This window comes from Giraffa tippelskirchi, chromosome 5, assembly GCF_054371585.1.
Source record: "Giraffa tippelskirchi isolate mGirTip1 chromosome 5, T2T-mGirTip1v1.2.pri, whole genome shotgun sequence".
Taxonomy (NCBI): domain Eukaryota; kingdom Metazoa; phylum Chordata; class Mammalia; order Artiodactyla; family Giraffidae; genus Giraffa; species Giraffa tippelskirchi.
Genome location: NC_137279.1, coordinates 168812081 through 168834364, shown reverse-complemented (window position 1 = coordinate 168834364; position 22284 = coordinate 168812081). Strand labels below are relative to the sequence as shown.

The window sequence follows — 22284 nt, the reverse complement described above, 5'->3', positions numbered from 1 at the left end:
GTTTGGTTCAGGCAGTAATGCAAGAGATGGGGATGTGGCCTGGGGGGTTGGGGGCCCCTGATGTTAGTGGCTCAGAGGCTATACCTCTAGGGAATTGTGTTGGATTCTATTGTATAGTGAACTGTTATGAACTTGACCCCCACCCCCCAGCCAAGGGATAAACTTTATAGGGAAACAATATGTGGATTCACTTAGTACTTACTCTGTCCAGAATGATTTTTTCTAAAACACTAATCTGAACCTGTTGTTTCCTGGTTCAAATGTCCTCACCTACAAATAAAATCCAAATTCCTTATCCCAGCACACAAAATCCTTCATGACCTCTGCTCTTTTTACCCTCTCACCTACCTTCTTGCCTTTGCACATCTGTACTCTTTTTCTGCAACATTCTCATCCATTTGTCCCTCTGGCTAGTTCTTGTCCATCTTCAAACTGCAATATGTATGTCAGCAATTCCAGGACACATCCCTAACTCCCCTGGCTAGGTTTCTACAGCCCGGGTACCACTCATCACTGCACCTGTCACAGGATGTTGTCATTGCCTGCTCACTGATCTATCCTCTCTGCTCATCTGTGAACTTTGTGAAGACAGGAGCCATGTCTCATTCATCTGGTTTTCCCTAACACATAGCGTAGGGCTTAGCACATGTTAGGGTTTCATGAACAATCTGATGAATGGATGAATAAATGAATCTCATACCAGTCTTGGACAGCATTGAAAGATTCCTCATTGGTGATGTCATACATCAGAATGAAGCCCATGGCTCCACGGTAATAGGCTGTGGTGATGGTCCGGTACCTCTCCTGCCCAGCTGTGTCCTAGATGGGAAAAGGAAGGAGTCAGCCTCATAGAAAGTCTGTTTTTGTTTCTAAAAAGTCCCCAGGACAATTAACTAATAATCTAAAGTATATTTAAGGAGCATCTATTATTTATCTTGTACTTGGTGACTATAATAAAATGGCTTTTGAAACGTCATAGAAATTAATGAGAAAACAATTAAAATCCCAGCAGAAAAATGAGCAGGAGGAAAGAACATTTCACAAAAGAACTGTAAATAGATAATTATTATATTAAAATATTTTTCTTTGTTTTTAATTATAATTCCTGTTACAGACAAGGATGTAGTGAGATGTACAACCTTACACCTTGTTTGTGGGAGTGGAACTTGGTTCAGTCTTTCTGGAAATCAATTTGGAAGTCCCAAGAGTATTAAAAATATTTGTACCCTTTGACCTGGAAATTTTTCCTTCTAAAAACTTTTTTACAAAAATAGAAAATCAGACTAACATTAATATTTATGCACAAAAATTTTGGTTACAACTCTATTTAAACAGTGTAAAAGTATCATTAACATATATCTAACTTTAGAATGGTTATGTGCTTATTTATATAAGATGGAACAATGCTTGTATGTGCAATATAATGTCAGCTTCATAACGATATTTGCAGAGAAGAAAACTGGAAAGAAACACAGCAGAAGGTTAATAGTGACTATCTCTGTAAGAAAGATAAGAATTATCAGGATTTTCATTTTCTTCAGGTACTTTTATTGTCCTTAATGTTAAACATGTATTATTTATATAAGATGAAACAAACATTTTCACTAAAAAAAAATATATATGACTAAGACAATTCTTTACTCAAGCAGCTCACAGTCTAGTTGGAAAGACAAACACAAACAAGCTAAGCCCAACCCCACAATAAAGCGCTAATGGAATACTCTGGGGTGCTTCACAATGTCCACACACAGTCCTCATGTCAGGGACCAATCAGTCTTCTCTGCATCATTATAGTTTGAGATGTGTGATACTGGAGCACATACAAAACATTTCTTCATATATTACCTCATTTAAATTTTATATGTGAGGTAAGGATCAGTATTTACATTTTATAGTTGAGAATGCAAAACTGTAGAGAGGGTAAATGACTTTCCCAAGGACACAAAGCTGGAAAAAAAAAAAAAAGCTATGTCTTAAATCTAGGACTTTTGATTCCAAGTCTGATGCACATACCATTATACCTCAGTCAATGAAAGGTTTATCCACAAGCATTTACTGAACACTACCCATAATGATATTAAAAAACAAATAATGGGAACAAAAGAATTATAACATGCCATTATTAGTACATATGTTGCACCTATTAGCCACAAACTTTAGAAAAACCCTGTAAGGTACATATTAATACTCCCGTTTTACAGTTGAGAAAACTGAGGTTCACAGAGATTGTCCATCAAATGTAAGAATCGGCATTCAAAACAAGTCTGTCTGTCTGACTCCTACACCTATTTCAGTATCTTGCCTTGGCTATGAATCATAATTTGTGTGATACAGAAATGGAACAAGCATCATCCTTGCCCTCAGGAAGGCTCAGCAAAAGTATAGAGGTGGCTAAGACATACCACCAAACTCATAATTAGCAATGTCATCAGTATCAAATAAGTGGTATAAAGAAAATGTGTCACACAATTCAGATAAAGTAGAAATATGGTGATTTAGGGTAGTTATGAAAGATGTCAAAGCAGAGATAGTACACCAGTTAGGATAGACTGGGTTACTCAATAATAACCAATCTCAAAATCTCAGCAGCTTCAATAACAAGGTTTTATCTTTCACTATTTTTACATACCCATTAAGAGTTGGCTGGGCGCTCTGCTCTGTCTGCCTAATTCCAGGATAAAGACTGACAGAGCAGCTATGAGAAGGAAGGAAAGTAAGTGAGTCATGTTTTGGCTCTTCCATTTTTCTTGTTCACTGACCAAAGCAAGTCACATGCCCACACCCAAGAAAGCACAATCCTATAAAATGCCCAGGAGGAGAATGGCATAACCACTCCCATGGATGGAATCTCTACCAAGTCCAGCAGCATTACCTAAAGATGTGGTTACTTGGTAATAGAAGGAAGACAACAGGGATTTTCCTAAAAAAGAATTTTCCAAGCAGAGAAGTGAAGGAAAGCTATTTGGGCATAAAGAAGAGTTTTTTCCCGTGACTACTCCAGAAGAACTTAAGGAATTGTGCGAAATGAGTAGGCAATGAAACTAGAAAGAGCTTTGAATGCCATGCTTCGGAATTTGAATTTGATCTTTTTAGGATCAAAGATTTTGAGGTAGGATATTAACATGATTTGATCTGAACTTTAGAAAGACCACTCTGACTGTGATGTGGAGAATGAACTGGAGGAAGTAGAGATGGGAAGCAGGCAGGCTAGTTGGTGAGATCTTTGCAATGGCTCAGGTGAGACCCAAGAAGGATTTGAACTAGAGTGGTAGCAGTGGGGATGGAGTAGGAATAGATTCAACAAGTATTTAAGGGGTGACTTACAGACATGGCAAACAGATCAGTTATTTTTCTGGCAGGGCTCAGCTTCTTCATGTCCTGTGCAATTCAGCTCTGACCCAGACTTGCACATTACTTAGCAAAACAAAGTCTGCATTTAACACATCCACCATCCTTGAAGAGCATTTGAGTCACCATCTCCTGTTTGTTGAGCATGGTTTGGGGGTGTCTTACTCTTTCCTTCAAGCAGCTTATCAGAGTATTCCTTTTGACCACATATAGTACTTCTCCCTAAGAGTTCTGGCAAATAGAATTGTATACAGCTCATAGATGAGTTGGAGAAGGAAATGGCAACCCACTCCAGTGTTCTTGCCTGGAGAATCCCGGGGATGGCGAAGCCTGGTGGGCTGCTGTCTATGGGGTCACATAGAGTCGGACACGACTGAAGTGACTTAGCAAAAAAAAGCATAGATGAGTAGTGTGGAATGAATGAGTAGATGGGTGTGATGAATAAGTAGTGTAGAATGGGTGAGTAGATGAATGAATTAAAAAATGAATGAAGAGATAGATGAGTGAGTGTGCGTGAGTGAGGGTGAGTGAGTAAACATCCAACACAGGAATCTTAGGCACTAATATTAGAGAGATACTCACTGTCTGTTATATCTACATAAAAGCTCTGTGTGTGTGTACTTATGAACTACTGCAGCAGCTCTTACCTCTACTTCTTGAACTCCTCAGAGCCAACAAGACAGATGAGACTCTTTCTACCAGTGTACAGGCTCAGGCCCCAAATCTTGTTCTGTAGGGTTTAGAATTAAGCCACCTGTCCAGACTGGGGATCTAAAGGCCCAAGCAGGATTTTTGTACAACTGCACTGCCAGCAGGTCTCATCTCTCCTCACTTCACCTGCACTGTACCACTTCTCTGTGACAGTTTCCAGTCTCCCATCTCTACCTGGAGTCTGGACCTGTGCCCCATCTCTTTGACAAAGAATCCTGCTAATCAACTGATGCCCAGTTAATTGGAAGTCCTGGCATAGAATAATAAATAAGCTTGGACAAGGAATTAGTTTCACCTCTACACTCTCAGTGCCTTGGAGAGGGCTATGCACACATTAGGGATTCAGTCACCACTTGCTAAACAAAAAGGCCATATGGTTTTGAGGTTAAGAGCGTGGTCTTTTGAGTTAGACTTCTGGGTGTAAACCCCTATTTTAGCACGTACTAACTTGGTGACAATCGTAGGCAGCCTCTAAAATGATTCACAATGATTCCTGTATCTAGTATTCACGCTTTTGGATAATTCTCTCCTGGTGCAATTTTCCTTTTGGGGCCTTAGTTTCTTCATCTATAAAGTGGGAATAATAACAATACCTATTTCACAAAGTTACCACAAAGATTAAGAAAGTTATTATATCCAAAATGCTTGAAACATTTCCTTATACAGCATAAGTGCCACTTAGCCGTTTTTGTACTTCCACAGTCAGCCCTACGATCAGGGCCAGCTTCCCAGGGTCTGCCCAGCAGGACTGAACAAGTCTCATGCCACAGGCCAGCCTGCTTTCATTCAGACCTGCTCAGGGCAGCATCCACTCAGGATCTAAAAATGATTTGTCGTTGTTGTCATTATTTAGTTGCTTAGTTGTGTCTAACTCTTTTGCAACCCCATGGTCTGTAGCCTGCCAGGCTCTGTCCGTGGGATTTTCCAGGCAAGAATACTAGAGTGGCTTGTCATTTCCTTCTCCGGCGGATCTTCCCGACCCAGGGATCAAACCCACATCTCCTGTGTTGGCAGGTTGGTTCTTTACCACTGAGCCACTTGGGAAGCCCCTCAATATGAAGCTTCCCTCAAAGAGCAGAAAATGGACAGACAGAAAGGGAGTGGATGAATTAAGAGTTGAGCAGGCTTTGGTCTGACTCACAGTTTTTCCTATTAACTGTGATTTTGGATGGCTTGGTTTTTTCATCTCTCTGAGGTTCAGTTTCTTTACAATTTGAATGAAAATAATAATCCCTACTTTGTAGGGTGTTTGTAATTAAGTAAGATTTTTTAAAATGTCTAGCTCATACTAGGTACTGAAGTATAGGAGTATTTGCCCCTTGTATTATTATTTAACTTTTCTAAGGTTTAATTTCCTCATTAATAAAGTGATGACAATAATACCAGTCCTTTTCTTTAATTTTTTTTTATTGTGGTAAAAGTCACATAATATAAAACATACTATTTTAACCATATTTAACTGTACAGTTTAGTGGCACTAAGTACATTCACATTGTTGGCCAACTCTCACCATCACCCATCCCCTGAGTTTTTCATCTTCCTAAACTGAAACTCTATCCCCATTCCCCCTCCCCAAAACCCCACCCCTGACCCCTGGCATCTACCAGTGTACCTTCTGACTCTATGAATTTGACTATTCTAGGTATCTCCTGTAAGTGAAATCAAATAGTATTTGTCTGCAAAATAATAATACCAGTCCTGAAGTGGTTGTGTGAGGATTAGAGATAATGTATTCATAGAGCTTGGGAGAGTGCCAGGCACATAGTAGGTGTGCAATGAAGCTTATAGTAGCTGTGCTTATTACTGTCGATATTGTTGTTTTTCACCTAAAGAAAACCAAGGTTGGAAACAACAATCCAGCTCTCACTATCCTGTGCTCAACGGAAAGTAGCCCAGGGAATCGCTCCTGAAACTCCCTCTCTCTTTTATTTTTAAAAATCACTTTGATGAACATTGATTCCCCTCCCACTGATGAGAGTCAGAAATAGAACCAAAGAGGAGACAGGAAGGAGGAAAAAAAAAGAGGCATGACTCACTGTCTACTTGAAGAAGGAGACCATGTCATCAAGAGCAATTGATTCACTTCTACGAAGCAGACATTCATTGAGCTCTTCATATGGGCAGAGCACTATGCTGGAGAGTGGACACGAGGATACGCAAGCCATTGCCCTGGCCTCCAGCAGCCCTGTCAGTGTGACTGACAGACACAGGGGCCAGAGAGAAGGGAGATAACATCAACTGAACACCTACTATGTGCCAGGCACTTCAATAAGTGCTTCATATATGGGATCTTGTTATGTGTACTAACCAAATAAAACCTGCTAAGTGCCAGGCACTATGCTAAGCACTTTTCCTATTTTACTTAATTTTCAAAACAGCCTTGAAATACTGTTATCTGTACTTACAGATAAGGAAAATTAAATAACTTGCCTAACATCTTGCAACCAGTTCATGGCAGACTGAGATTCAAACCTAGGTCTGATTCCAAAGCCTGTGCTCTTCCCAGAATGTCCTTTGCTGTAGGTTATTCCTCTTAACTATTATATCAGCCTGAAGCAGGACAAGTTTTAGTCCCCATTTTATATATGAATTAACTGAGGGTCACGGAGTTTAAGTAACTTGCTAGAGTCACAAACTATAAGGGAGTAGAGTTAGGATTCAAATCCTCTATTTTGACAAAAGTTTGTGTATTGTCAAACACAGCCTATAGCCCAACCAGACTGTGTATTCTGAATTCCTTTCCGCTTCTCAGGACAGGACCCAGCCCACTTCCAGACAGGAGAACCTCTAACCACGTCTAAGGTTTCCTAAGGCCAACGTCTCTCCTCCACTATAGGAAAGGGCTGGAAATCACCCACAAAGCTTAAATGGAGTCACATGTCTGGCACACAAGTGTTCAACCAATATTAGTTATCTTCCACTGAATCATTGATCCAACACAGATCCATCATTTCTGGAATTTCCATATTGTCACCCACACATGCAATACTCATTTCTGCTCCATATGTCTGTTCATGTACTCTCTTGGCCACATATGCCCTCTCCCAGCTCCTCCACGTGTCTTAACTATCAGATTGTTGAGTTCTAAAATTAAAAGTAAATCTTAGAAGTTACTCAGTCCACCCACTTACTTAAAAAACGAATTCCTTCTATAGTATACTTGCATTAAGTGTTCCCAGTGTTAGATGCCTACCACCTCAAAAGGCAGCCACTCCACTGATGGACAGTTCTGAGTATTACAACATTTCTTCCTTCTGTTGAGCTGAAAGCTGCATGTGGTAATTTCTATCCATTGATTTAATTCTATTCTCTGGAGACCCAAAGAATAAATCTAATTTTTCACTCCTGTGGCAGCCCTCCAAATATTTAAGTCCTATGTTTGTTTAGCTCTTACAGTTTACAAAGTATTTTTTTCTTATTATCTCAGTTAGTTTCCAGAGAAATCCTATGAGAGAAGAACCAATATCTCCATTCCATATTAAAAAAAAAAAAAACCTGAGACTTGTAGAGGTGAATGATGAAAAGAGGCTTAAATAAAACCAGGTCTTCTGGCTCCAAGAGACGAATGTTCTTGGCACTGGACTCCATCCCTGATGTTTTAAATCACCTGTCACAGGAGCCACAATCAAACAGAATGACCAGAAAGAACAGTGACGGGAACTTGAAACAGTGTCATGGGAAGAGCAGCTGAAGCAAGAAAGAAGCTCTGAGGAAGGGTACTGCCATCTCCAAATATCTAAAGTGCCTAAAGGATTTTCATTCTTTTCCTTTCTTTTTTTCCCAAATCTTCACTGGGCACTGATTCTGTAGTAAGTGGTGGTTAGGTCCTGAAGATACAAGGTTGAATATTATACATACCTGCTTAAACTCTATAGTTTCTGTTTACTGTAAAGAGAAACATGTATTGAATGGAGACTTTAAAGCAGGAGAGGCCATTCCCACAGAGCCTTCTAGCAGCTTTCCCTGAGGCAACACTGTTCCTCTGGAGCTCAGCTCAGCTCAGCAGAGAAGCTGCCCTGACCATCCTGGCAATGTCAAATGCTCCAATTACATCCTCTCCTGGCACCATGTATTTCTCCTTTGTAGCACTCATCCTCACTGTAATTTTGCATTTATTTGTGTAATTATTTGATTAAAGTCTGTCTCCCCTGCCAAACTGCAAGGGCCATAAGAACAAGGTGTCTGGTTTTGCTTACTCTTTGGTCTCCAGTGCCTGGCTATAGCACTGGCACAGGGGGCGGGGAGATTTCCAATAAATATTTGAAAAGGATTGAAAGGGTGAAATTTGGGAGTGACTGCAACATTTCTCGGAGAAGGCAATGGCACCCCACTCCAGTACTCTTGCCTGGAAAATCCCATGGACGGAGGAGCCTGGTAGGCTGCAGTCCATGGGGTCGCTAAGAGTCGGACACGACTGAGCGACTTCACTTTCACTTTTCACTTTCGTGCATTGGAGAAGGAAACGGCAACCCACTCCAGTGTTCTTGCCTGGAGAGTCCCAGGGACGGCGGAGCCTGGTGGGCTGCTGTCTCTGGGGTTGCACAGAGTCGGACACGACTGAAGCAACTTAGCAGCAGCAGCAGCAACATTTCTGATAGAGCACAATGAATGTCAGATGGGTCTTTCTAAATCTCGTCTTCTAAATCCCATCTCTCTTGGTCTAAATCCCTTCCCTGACTTCCACCAGCCACCTCATAGGCTACAAGCATCTCAGTAGAAAGCAGACCCTTCAGGATTGATTCAGGCTTCCCTTCCAGTTCCTTCCCTCCCATTCCTCCACTGAACCAGTGGGTTTCAGCTTTGCCTAACTACTTGTGGTTTTCCAAACACTGCTCCTTCACACTCCTGGACCTTAATCTTTGCCTGAAGAGATTTGATCTTTGATCAAATCTTTGATCTTTGATCTTTGCCTGAAATCCCCTTTCTTCTTTATGATTGACAACTTTATTCAAGGTCACATCCTCTGAACTGTCCTTGACCTCCTCTCCCCTGACAAAGTAACTTCTTTCTCTGCCCTCTTTAGTTTGGCATTAGATCATTGCACGTATCAAATTTATTAGAGCTACTGGGTTATTCATCTGTCTCCTCTGAGACCCAATATTTATTTAGCTAAATTAAATCCCAGGTCCTCAATTATAGCACCCAGCACATAGTAGGCACTTAATAAGAATTCTGGTGAATGAAACTCAAAGGCTGATTCTGTGCTAAGGACAGAAAACTCATTTAGAAACTCAGGATTGGTAGGAAAATCACCTGTGAGAAAAGGGTCCCCTCTTCTTTCTGATTCCTTTCCAAGTTATTAGACAATATAGGAAGGCCCAGAGCAGTGACAGACTTAAGAAGTCACACAGCTAGGAAGAGGTTATCTCTGGGGCCTCTGTCCTTGGATCCTGCCCTATTACATACATGCTTGCCAGTCAAACTTCTCCCTGCCCCTCTTTAGCTCATTCCCTCCAGGCGAGGTTGGGGGTGGGGATGATGAGCACCAGGAAGGCAGGTAATAAGAGCTTCTGAGCTGGTTCTCCCCTCACCCTATGCCCAGACCCACAGCTGCCAAACTCCAAGCCTTTTGTATTCTGCAGCACCTGGGAGCTGAGGCATCATGTCCCATAGGAATGGGAGGAAAGCAGAAGGAGAGAGGTTTTCAGGGACGTTCAGTGGAGCCAAGGAGAAGCAAAGAATTGAGGAAAGGAAAGCATGTCCCCTTAAAGCTGGCTTGGTGTTACACCCATCTGTCCTCAGTAGTATACACCACACTTGGAGCACCCTACAGTTGATAAGCATTTTTGTTGTATCATCTCCTTGGATTCTAACAATGACCTTGTGATACAAACTTTTGAGAGTCAGAAGAAACCAGTCTTTGAGCTCATCCAGTCTTGATTGCTTTATTTTGCATGTAGCGAAATTGCGACTCAGAGAGGTAAAGTGACTTTCCTAAGATGTTACAGCTACTTATTTTTTTGGCTAGCTGCTGCTGCTGCTGCTGCTGCTGCTGCTGCTGCTGCTGCTAAGTCGCTTTAGTCGTGTCCGACTCTGTGCGACCCCATAGACAGCAGCCCACCAGGCTCCACCGTCCCTGGGATTCTCCAGGCAAGAATACTGGAGTGGGTTGCCATTTCCTTCTCCAGTGCATGAAAGTGAAAAGTGAAAGTGAAGTCGCTCAGTCGTGTCTGACTCTTCGCGACCCCATGGGCTGTAGCCTACCAGGCTCCTCCGTCCATGGGGTTTCCCAGGCAAGAGTACTGGAGTGGGGTGCCATTGCCTTCTGGGACTCAAATGCAATTATTCTGACTCCACCTCCAGTATTCTTTCCAGCACACCATGAGTTACTGTCACTATTGATTTACAAATAAGAAGATTGGAGTCCAAGGAGTTCAGTCACAGGTAGTGATCCTTGAGGACAGTGGGCAGGAAAAGAGGTCACTGGAACCCAGGACTGGGTATTTGAAAGTACTTCCCTGCCCACCATAATTCCTATCTAACCTTTGAGGTCCAGGTCAAAGGGCACCTATTCTGGGAAGTTCTTGGGGATCCAATATCAAAGTTCATCATCATTTTTTTGGACCTTCACAGAATATACCTGAGCCTTATTTTAGTGATAGCAGAACACAGAACATTCAAGTTAGAAAGCCCTTGTGGAATTGATTACATACGTGAGAGTAATCAATTCCACAAACACAAACACAGACACTAGTAAGCACAAACACTGGCCTACACTGTGCCAGTGAATAAGACCCACAGGATTTCTGCCCTCAGAATTCTCAGTCTAGAGGGAAGCTACCTCACATGTGGCAAATCCTTTGAGAGGTTATAGGATGATACATATGATACCTATAGGGTCACCTCCCTCATTTTACAGTGAGAAGTCCAGCCCCAGAGAGGTGAATACCCTGCATTCTTATTTTTGGCAATGATCTCACACAAAACCCTCAAAGCCTCTCACAGATACGATTGATTTCCACAAAGATACAGGCACTACATTTTACTTCACACAGATAAACTAAAGATGTAGCAGTTCCTTTCATTGCTCCTCAGTGAACCTGGCATATCTTAGGTTTTCAATATTTATTTATTTATTTTTGGCTGTGCTGGGTCTTCATTGCTTTGCACTGGCTTTCTCTAGTTGCTGTACACGGGCTTCTCATTGTGGAGATTTCTCTTGTTGTGGAGCAGGGGCTCTAGTGCGAGGGGGCCTCAGTAGTTGGTGGCGCTTAGTTGCTCCACTGCATGTGGGATCTTCCTGGACCAGCAATTGAATGGTGTCTTCTGCACTGGCGGGTGGATTCTTAACCACTGGACCACCAGAGAAGTCCCTTCAATAAATATTCTTCAATGAATGGATCACAGAATCTATATCAGGGATTTGTTTCAACTCCCATCTACATCTCCTCATCTAGGCTGTGGATTCAGGGCTGTGCCTTTCATTTCTATAGCCTCAGCAACAACCTAGAGCAAGGCATGGCACCTAGCAGGTATTCCAAAAACACTGAATGAACAAAGGAATGAATAAATGAGAGAAAGCTGGGTAATATTAGCTCTCTGTTGCCTCAGATAACAAAGATGACATGCCCCATACTTGCTCCTCTTCTCAAAACCTCTCCTTGCCTCAGTTTCTATGAAACCTTACTTCACCAGTTCTTTCCCTGTACCTCCTCCTGCTCCTGTCTCCTAAACTGGCTCTTTATCCCCTGGGCCCCTTACTTCCGAGTTTCAGATGCAAATTTCCAACTGTCTATTGGACATCTCCACTTAGTCTGAATGCTTTAGACATGTACATAGTTGACTATTAAGTAAGATCTACTTCATTTGTATCTTCTCCAGTTACTAAGCCCTCATCAGTACCCAGGACAGATCTGGGCACGTAGCAGGTATTTTAAAGATGCCTGCTGAAAGAACAATCATCCCTGACACCCCAGTGCTTTGGCATGGACAAATTTAGCATCAGAGTTGCCAATCCATTTCCTCTTCGGTCTTTTTGCCTCCCAATTGACATCAACACTATTCAGAGCATTCTGAGGAGTCTCCCTAGGGAATCTGCTTAATTTGCCACCTGCTGTATCCTTTCAGTGACTCACCCAACTCCCCTTCAAGATAGGAAGAAATGGGAGAAGTGATGTGGTATAGGGCCAGGAGAAGCTTGAAACAAGATTATACTTAATATATCCCCAGGTCACAGCAAGCAAAAGGAAATGATTGTTAGGTCTTATATTCAGAAATGGCTGGTGATAAAAATAGTACCCTTGTTAGACAATTTGAAGAAAACAAATGGTTAATAAATATACAGATGATTGTTCAATAAGTAATCAGAGAAATACTATTTGAAATAATGAGATACCATTTTAACCTATTAAATTAGCTAAACTTAAACTAAGATAATATTCGATGCTGGCAAAGGTAGAGTACACTAGGAATCTCACTAATGAAAGTCTATCCAAAGGATATAATCTGAAACTGAGGAAGAGTTTTACATACAAAGATGATCACTGATCACTGCAATGTGATCCATAACAGCCCCAAATTGGAAAGTAGTTAAATGTTCAAACAATGGAGAACAACTAAACTTTGAGAGGCCAGAGCTTGTACCTCATTGTTTTGCTGCTGTTCACAGTGACCAAAATATGGTAAATGCAGCAAATACTGTTAATGAATGAATTAATGAATAGATACAGTACATTTTCCTTGTAAAATACTATGAAGTCACTAAAAACATATTTTAAAAGATTTTCTAACACCTTTAGCTGTATTTATGCCATAGCTTTACATTAAAAAAGACAAGATATAAAATTGAATATACATCATGACCTCAATTATGTTGAAGATTCATAGAAAAGAAACCAACCACAGTGTCAGTAAAATTTTCTTCTTTATGTTTGTATATAATCTCAAAGTGTTTTTTAATGAGCATACATTACTTTTATAATTAAGAAAAACTAAACTCATAATGAATACTGGCAGTTGCTATTATTATGAATAGTCCAGGGAGAAGGAAACATGGGAAAAAATATGGAAGGCAAATCATAAGTTGATCATTGTTGTAGATGGATGATTGTACTCAAGTACTCCTTAGTCTTCCTACTTGAGTGTATGTTTGAAATTTTCCATTATAAACAGCTAAAAAGAAAAAAAATAGTAAGGCCTAAAACAGCATGGCATCTGGGGAAAGTATAAGCAGTTTCATTTTCACTGAGGTGTAAAGTACAATATTATATGGATTCTAAGATGCCCTTTTTTGTTTCACATTTTAACATCTCTGAAATAAGGATACACCTTACAATTGATAGCATTTTCAATTTTCGAAACACAGTACTTAAAATAGGAAATGAGGCTGGAACTAGATCATGAAGGTCTTGAATGCCAGGCACTTGGACAGTGTCCAGAAGAGAACAGGGAACCACTGAGGGATTTAGTGGTACCCACCCAACATAGGGGGCTTCCAGGTGGTGCTAGTGGTAAAGAACCCACTTGCCAATGTAGGAGATGGAAGAGAGACACATCTTACATCTAAGATGTAAGGTTCTATCCCTGGGTTGGGAAGATTCCCTGCAGGAGGGCATGGCAACCCACTCCAGTATTCTTGCCTGGAGAATCCCATGGACAGAGGAGTCTGGTGGGCTACAGTCCATAGGGTTGCAAAGAGTCAGACGCAACTGAAGTGACTTAACAGGCACGCACCCAGCCTGTTGTGTAGGGGACATTCAGTAAGTGTGTGCTAAATGGTGAGGCTTTTGAGGATGGGGAAACTGCTGCTTATGCCAAGGGCCAGGGGACACCGGGACACTGACTTTTATGGGAGATGAATTTGAGGCCTTGCTCTCTCCTCCTTGTCATCTTATGAGTCCCATTTCTCTCCAGTTCTGCAGGGCAAAATCATCAGGTTGTCTTGATAAAGCCTTTCTCTCTCCAAATCCCCAATTACTTCCATTTTCCTGATAGTAAGAAATATTTTCCCAGAACCTGAGCCAACAAAAGCTAAATAAATGTAAATGTCCACAGGCCTGGGTTCCATGGTACCTTCTGACATGACATTCTAAGGTCCAAAACCTTGGGCTAAAGCCTGGCCCAGGGACCCACTTATGAACTCATTTCTAAACAGAGACATAGGGAGTTAATATATACAGGGCAGTTAATATATAATAGTCTAGAATGAACTCCCTAGGACTTCTGGGACTTAACTTAGAAAGACAGTCCAGGATCTCCATCCTGCCCTGGGCTGGGCTTTCCCTTTGGTCTCACAGCTGCTTTCTCTTGGGAATTGGCCCGAGTAACCATAGCAGACAAGTCCCCTGAGGATCATTTGCATACAGGTGCCACAGTGTTCTAAAAATAGAATAAACACTCAGCTCTACAAACCAAATGCCTTGAAATTTATTTACAAGGGAGGGGAGACAATCATCTAAAGAGGGAGGAGGGACCTGTCAGAGGCAGCCTGACAATAAGGGAGCCACATGGTGCAGACTGGGAGTCAGGAGGCCTGGGTATGATTCAATTCTACCACTAACTTGCTTTGTGGGTTTATGAATACCAGCTCCCCACCCCCCACCCCCCACACTCTGGGCCTTGGGTTTTCCATCTTTAGATGATTTTTAGGGCCCCTTCTAGCTCTGTAAATAGCATTAGTAGTAGTAATAATAATATCAAGAGTAATAACAATTGCTAGCATGAATTGAGTACCTACTGTTAGGCAGTATGACAAGCGTTTTTTCTTGCATTATTCATCAACCCCCACAATCAGCTCTTTGAGGCAGGTATGAAAAACTGAGGCACAACATGTGTTAGTACTTGCCCAAACTAACAAATGTTGGAGGTAGGAGTTTAACCCCTGTGCTAAAGTGACTTCCAGAATACTAAAATGTTACACTTATTCCTGATTTTTTTAGTCTAACAGTTTCACTGCCTTAAGCTCATGCCATCTCTTACATTCTTTCTCCTCAGGTTCTAACCATCCTAGGCTGTTCCCCAAGTCCCAAACATTGTGTTCTTCAAAGTCTCCTTGCTTTTCTCATGCTGGTCCCTCTGACTGAAACAGCCTGATCCCCTGCCCTGCTAAACTAGTCACCACTTACCAATCAGAATTCAGTTCAAATGCTTCCTCCCCAATGATTCATTTTCTCCAATACCCATAGGCAGAAGTGATGACTGATTGCCATTTGTTGAGGATAAGAGTATGCCAGGTACTATGCTAATTCTTACAACTTTTTGAGAGAGGTTCTATTACCACAACCATTTTACAGATGAAGTTCCTGAGGTTAAATACTTGCCTTAGGTCATATAGCTAGATAAAGATCCGAATCAGACAATCTGACCTCACAGCCTTCCTAAGCCCTTTTCTACCCTCTCTCTAATGAAATCACATATGAATTGCCAAGGTGATTGTCTCCTCTACCAGACTACAAACTCTCCTAGTTCTTCTTTTTTTTTTTCTTTTGCTTTGCTTTTTGTTTTGTAGGATTAACTGAATTGCTGGAAAGTAATTTGGAGCAGTATAGAAAAGATGAAAGATGAAGTTCTTCATTCTGTCTAATCTTTCTCTGCCATTTAAATCCCTTTGGGAGGGGCTTCCCTGGTGATCCAGTGGCTAAGACTTCATGTTCCCAATGTAGGGGGACTGGGTTTGATCTCTCGTCAGGGAACTGGATCCCATATGCTGCAACTAAGAGTTCGCTTGCCACAACTAAAGATCCCAAATGCTGCATGCTTCAATGAAGACTGAAGATCCCACATGCTGTAACTAAGACCCAACAAGGCCAAATAAATAAATAAAAATAGTTTTCAAAAATCCCTTTGGGAATAAGTATATATAGTTAATTATATACGTTGGCACCATTTTAGTTTCCATCTCAGGAGTGTGGATGAACCACCTCCTCTAAGAAGCCACTTAAAATCCTCATTCTCATCATCCCATTAATTTTAGTGTCCTTCAGCATTTATACTTCATTTAATTAAATACAGCAAGTATTAATGAGTGGGTTCTGTAAGGGGCAGTGGTTAAGAGTCTAGGTTTACGTTCTGGGAGGATAGCATTGAAACATGTATATTATCATATGTGAAACAGAACACCATTCCATGTTCGATGCATGAGACAAGGGCTCAGGGCCGGGGCAATGGGATGACCCAGAGGGATGGGATGGGGAGGGAGGTGGGTGTGGGGTCCAGGAAGGGGAACACATGTAAACCCATGGCTGATTCATGTCAATGTATGGCAAAAACTATTACAATATTGTAAAGTAATTAGCCCCCAACTAAAATAAATAAATTTATAAAAAAAAAAAAAAGAGTCTAGGTTTATGGGTTAAACACATCTGAGTTCAAATTCCAGTTCTGCCACTTCCTGGCACCTGACCTTGAACCAGATCTAACTCAGAGCCAACTAGTTAGCTGCAAAGCAAATATCCTTTCTTTGGTGTTGTTGGGAGGATAAGATGAAATGAATGTTGTGATAGTGCTTGGGCAGCTGTTAAGTTCTGAATAAATATTAGTCACAATCATTTAATTGGCACTTTGCTCTTATAATCTGTGGTTCTTCCCCTGGTGTCATATGCAGGACAGGCTTTAGATTCCCGGAGAGCTGAAGCTGTAGGAAAGTGTGAAGAGGGAGGAATCCAAGAAAGCAGGGCTGCTAACTGCCTGAGCAAACTTCCACTGGAAGGAAATTAAAGGTCTAATTAGGCCTCTGCTGGTGGTAAATTTCCAGGCCAGCCTAGGGCTCAATCAGTTAACACAGCAACACAGCAGTAGGGGAGGACAGTAGCCAGAAAGAATGTTTTCTCTCCCCACAAAATGGCATCTCATGGGAGCCTGGACACAAAGTCCAACCTTAGAATTACCTGATTTCCTCAGGTAATTCTAAGAGAAATTAATCACTTATCTTAATATTCTATAATATTCTAATATTATCTTATAATATTCTAATCACTTATCTTATAATATTCTTATCTCTAATATTCTAAGAGAAAGATAATCACTCTTTCTCTTCTCTCTTATTTCCCTTATCTCTTTCTCCCCAAGTCCCAGCAGAGAAAACTGAAAGCTTCAGCCAGTTTATGGCACTGTGGGTTCAACCTGGAGCCCTATTAGTACCCTCCTTGCAGAAGAGGCTGGGGTGTCCTGGGAGGGCTCACGGCAGCACTTAACTGTTGCTGTGGTTAGGTCTCAATATTTATATGCAGAAATCGTGTGGTCCAGTGGGAAGAGCCCAGGCTTGGAGGTGAGTTACGAAAGCTGGGGTTTGAGTCTCACATAATCCAGCTATGTGACCTCTGAAAAAGCACAAATGCTTTACTTCTCTGGGCCTCAGTGTCCTCATGTATATAATGAGGATGACAAGACCTCTCAGGATCAAATGAGATCAGATATACCAGATGATCTGACCGGACTAGTGTCCAGAGGGCAATGAGAGGACAGCAAATAAGAAAGCATCATGTCCATTCCAGAGAGGCCAACCTGAGAGAAAGCCCAGGCCTCCCAGCCATTGATGGGCAGAACTGTCCAGAGGAGGTTCCCTGGGGGGAGGTAAAACTTAATCTGGGGCCAAGGGAAGGGTCAGACATGTCAGGTGCACAGAGAATGCTGGCCTTGACTTTGAGAGGTATAAAGTACAACCTGAGAACTCAGTTTCATTTTGACAACTTCTACTGAATGCCTACTCCTTGCCAGGCCCTGTGCTGTGTGATGGAACTGTGGATCTGTATCAGACTTGGCCCTTGCCCTCAGGGAGCTTGCAATCTGAGAGGAAGACAGACAAGTTCCAGATACATGCAATACAGCTGGTAAGTGTGAGAACTAAAGGAGGGCCCCTAAACCCAGGCTCAGGGAGACGTGGGTCAGGAAACGAGTCCCAGAGGAGCTTAGACTTGAACTGAATCTTTAAGTCAAATGGAAGCTTGCTGGTGGGAAATGGGGAGGAGAGATCATCTCTGGAGAAGGCAGAGGAAGTAGCAAAAAATTGCATCCTAATGCTCACAGCCAAGAGGAGCCTAAGGAGACATGACAATTAAGTGTAATATGGCATCCTGGATGGGATCCTGGAACAGAAAGGGGATATTAGATAAAAAACTAAGGAAATCTGAATAAATTGTGGATGTCAGCTCATAATAAGATATCAATATTGGTTAATTAGCACAAATGTACCATACTAGTGCAATAAAGTAATAAAAGGAGAAACTGGAGATGGGGTAAATGGGAACTCTCTGCAATACTGTTTGCAAATTTTCTGAAAATCTAAAATTATCCTAAAAAATAAACTTTGGGTTTTTTTTAAAGCACATCCTATGTTTGGATCGGCAGTTTGGAGAACACAAGGGTGGAATGTGGACTGCCTGAAGGGTGAGTGACTGAAGATGGAACTGGGAAGGTAAGGAAGGGCCTGGAATGCCAGGCAAAGCAGTTTCCTGGGTATGGATGGGCAGCCTTCCCTGGGTTTAAAGCCATGCAGTGACAGTGATCAGAGAGCATGTGAAGGAAGCAAGGCTGAAGGCAGGGAGATCCATTCAGGCTCCAGATACAGTCTAAGGAGGAGAGAACAAAAATCTGAGGTAGAAAAGGGGCAGAGGGACAGCCAGGCTCAGATTGCCCTGGTTAATATTTAGGGGACAGAACTGAGGAGGGGATGGATACAAGAGAAATTTGGAGGATAGAACTGATGATAGTTCTTATGAACAACTGGATGAGTAGGACCAGAACTGAGAATAAAGGAGGACCCTCAGTTTTAAGCTGGGGGCAGTGGTTGGGGTGCTCAAGAGAGGGAGCATAGACACCCGCTTGGACTCGACCCCCCATCATCTCCCTCCCCACCACCTCCTGGGCCTGAGTTCAAAGTCTCTAAGTCATTAACACAGAGTCGACAGACTTCACAGAGGAAGGTGAGAAGCACAGGCGTAGAGAGGATAAGAGTTTCCATCTGTCACCTGGCAACACAAGGTGTGGGGAAGTGGTGTTGGGCCATGGTGTTGGGGAAGGGAGATTCTGCAGAAGGAAGGAATGATAAATCCTCAGTTGAGTGGCCTCCCTGACACCTCCCCCTGCCCTTAGCAACCCATCAGGCAAGACCCAAGCAAGCGAGGAGAATGTCCTGCCTTTGAAGGTATCCAGGCATCTTCAGGGACAGAGCACTGCTGCTCTCTCCAGCCCCCATTGAAAATGGGAGTAAAAGGTCCACAGCTCACATCTGATTTCTCTGCTGATGAACTCCACCCTGTAAACACCATGGCTCCAATCTTAAAAATGGCAGCAACCAAGACTAGTCACAACAGTACAGCACAATAGAGCACTCATGAACTTATCCTGCTCCACCATTCACTGTGTGACTGTGGGCAAATTTACTGACCACCTAATATGTTACAGGCACCATGCTAAGTCCTTTCCTTTTATTCTCTCATTTACTGCACTACTAAAGTAGCTATTAATGTTATTCCCATTTTACAGCTGAGGAAACAAAGGTTCAGAGACATTGTTATTTGTCACACTGCTGGGGCCATGTTTTCACCCTACTTCTACCACAACTAACGAAGTCCCCACCCATCCTCTCATACTGCCAGAATGTGCAGTAGCTCCTCACCGAGCACTGCATTAGTGCCAAACCACTTAATTACATACCTGTTTATCAGTGATGCCCATTAGAATCACCTGTGAAGCTGTAGAGGGTGGAGAGAGAGAGGAGGGCTGGTAGAAAGGGAGAGAAGCTGAAAAGCTAACGGGAGATAGTTTGAAACAGATAACCCATCCGTTTCTGAGAGTGTTTCCTTGGAGACACAGCTCCAAATTTCAGCTATGACACTGACTCTCAACTACCTCTGAGGTCCCTGGGGCATCACAGGGCAATGGGAAGAGTGGTGAAGGCAGTTAGCTGTAAAAAGAGCACAAGTTCTGAACCCCTATTGTGCTATTTACTAATTTTGATGATATTTGTTCAAGTCTCTTAACTTCTGAGTCTGGTAGTTTTGTCATCTGTTCTGTGCTCCATTATTGTGATGATTTTCTTTTAAAGGCATGTAAAGTACCTGTACAATCTATAGTTGTTGCCCAATAAATTATAACTCAAAAATATTTTCACCATCTATTGAGTGAGCGCTTTCTGAGCACCCAAGTTTTGTTACATATGTAATGATATAACAAGGAGGGTGGGGTACAGGGCATCATACGTGGGTTTTGAAGTCCAATGTACATGTGTGCTAAGTCACTTTAGTCATGTCCGACTCTGTGCAACCCTATGCACTGTAGCCTGCCAGCCTCCTCTGTCTGTGGGATTTCCCAGGCAAGAATACAGGAATGAGTTGCCATTTCCTTCTCCAGGGTATCTTCCCAACCCAGGGCTCGAACCTGTGTCTCTTGCACTGGCAGGTGGATTCTTTACTGCTGAGCCACCGGGGAAACCTGGACCTCAGTTTGCTGCTGCTGCTGCTGCTAAGTTGCTTCAGTCGTGTCCGACTCTGTGCAACCCCATAGATGGCAGCCCACCAGGCTCCACCGTCCCTGGGATTCTCCAGGCAAGAATACTGGAGTGGGTTGCCATTTCCTTCTCCAGTGCATGAAAGGGAAAAGTGAAAGTGAAGTCGCTCAGTCGTGTCCGACTCTTAGCGACCCCATGGACTGTAGCCTACCAGGCTCCTCCGTCCATGGGATTTTCCAGGCAAGAGTACTGGAGTGGGGTGCCATTGCCTTCTCCGGGACCTCAGTTTACTTATCTATAAAACAAGGATAATAACAATACCTACCTAGCTCATAAGATTGCTGTGAGAATAACATGAGTTGCTAAAAGCACTGAGCACAGTGCTGGCCATTAGCCAGTGCCACTGTCAGCTCACATCAACCCTGCTGTAGGTATTATTAGCCCCATTTTACAGATGATGATATTTTACATAAATGGTGGTTGCTGTTTATTGCCACAATAACTGTTAATGTGTGAAATGGAGAGGGAGGCCTTCTGAGTAAGAAAGCAAGATCCTCCAGCCTCCAGGCCTCTAAAACCAGGGATCAAGAGGAAGCAAGACCCATATCCCTCCCCTGTGGCCCCCATACAACCACTGTCTGTAGCCTTTATTCCTCTATTCATATCAGTCATGGCAAGAAGCCCCAGTCTCCCAGGCCATTTCTAATTACTGGGCTTTGATTCCCATACAGCTCTGTACATCATCTTTTCTAACCCTATTTTCTCCTCTCCCCCTTGAAGGCTTTCCCTGGGCCTTCTGAAACCCACAGTTGGTCATCAGAAAAATCTCATTTTCCTCCACCTCTGGTATGGATGTTTTCCTCACCTTCCTGCTGTGATTGAAAGCTGATTCTCCTTGAGGGCATGGCTTCTCCCAAATTGATGGCTGCTCCTTCCTCTCTCACCACCTCTGAATCTCTGGGCCAGAAGGTAGGACACATGTTATTGCTTTCCACCCCTGCCTGCAGATCATTCTCTTTCCCTCCTTCAAAAAACAATATGCCCTCTAGCTCTGGATCTCACATTATGAGATTATGCCACCCACTCATCCCTCTGCTGACCAGTGAGCAGTTCTTGCTTCATGTTACTCTCTCCATAATTCTTGGTGATTTCACAGCCACAGAGGTGAGCCTTTCCACATCTTCCCTCAAGTTCCTCTTCTCCCATCATGCTGATCTCCATCCCTACCTTAGCCACTCACTCACAATTATGCCCTGCACCTTGTTGGTACCAATAGGAATTTCAACCTCCTATTATCAGATAGCTATGATCTTTCTAGCTCATTCCTTCTAGATTCCCAGCTGCAAGTCTTCAACCTCTACCATCTTTGCAATGCCTTTTCATCATCACCGCCTTCTCTGCCCAGCTTGAATTCTAGGGCCAGTTATGACAATGGCTTCCCGCACACACCTCAGACTCCCTTAGTCCTCTATTGCTTCGTCATACCCATCCAGCAAAACAACACTTTCATTAGAGCCAACTCTCTGCCTCTTCTGTGACTGCATCCACAGAGCAAAACATGGTTGGAGAAAACACACAACTATGCCCTGAATTCATGAGTTTAAATTTATGATCACTAATTTCAAGTGGAGCCTTAATGCTAATCAGCAATTAAATTACATTTATTATTCCCTCTCCCACCTTCTGAGACTACCTTCTCCTCTGTTCTTGAATCTCTGTGCCCCCTCCCCCCACCTCACTCTCAGCTGACGACTTTGCTTCCTATTCCACCAAAAAAGTGTATCCAAGAGAACTCTCATTAGCACATGTAGCCCCTAGCTGCGCGTGTGCGCGCGTGCGTG

At 42.6% G+C, this 22284-nt stretch overlaps 2 protein-coding genes across 6 annotated transcripts in view; one reads left to right on the top strand and one right to left on the bottom strand.

Moving 5' to 3' along the window:
• RAB3B (RAB3B, member RAS oncogene family) overlaps positions 1 to 22284 on the bottom strand; it is a 67491-nt gene that overhangs the window by 20482 nt on the left and 24725 nt on the right. For both annotated transcript variants that reach the window (XM_081485475.1, XM_081485474.1), the window contains exon 3: positions 701 to 819. In XM_081485475.1, coding sequence (XP_081341601.1) covers positions 701 to 819 — 119 coding nt within the window. The remainder of the gene's footprint in view (positions 1 to 700; positions 820 to 22284) is intronic.
• LOC145504495 (uncharacterized) overlaps positions 1 to 22284 on the top strand; it is a 102585-nt gene that overhangs the window by 64152 nt on the left and 16149 nt on the right. For 2 of the 4 annotated variants that reach the window (XM_081485476.1, XM_081485477.1), the window contains exons 4-6: positions 17713 to 17825; positions 18319 to 18381; positions 21224 to 21412. In XM_081485476.1, the coding sequence (XP_081341602.1) occupies positions 17713 to 17825; positions 18319 to 18381; positions 21224 to 21332 (285 nt within the window). In that variant the 3' untranslated portion in view covers positions 21333 to 21412. Of the gene's footprint in view, positions 1 to 17712; positions 17826 to 18318; positions 20363 to 21223; positions 21413 to 22284 lie in introns of those variants that run through there. The other 2 variants (XR_014052249.1, XM_081485478.1) reach the window with 2 other exon arrangements.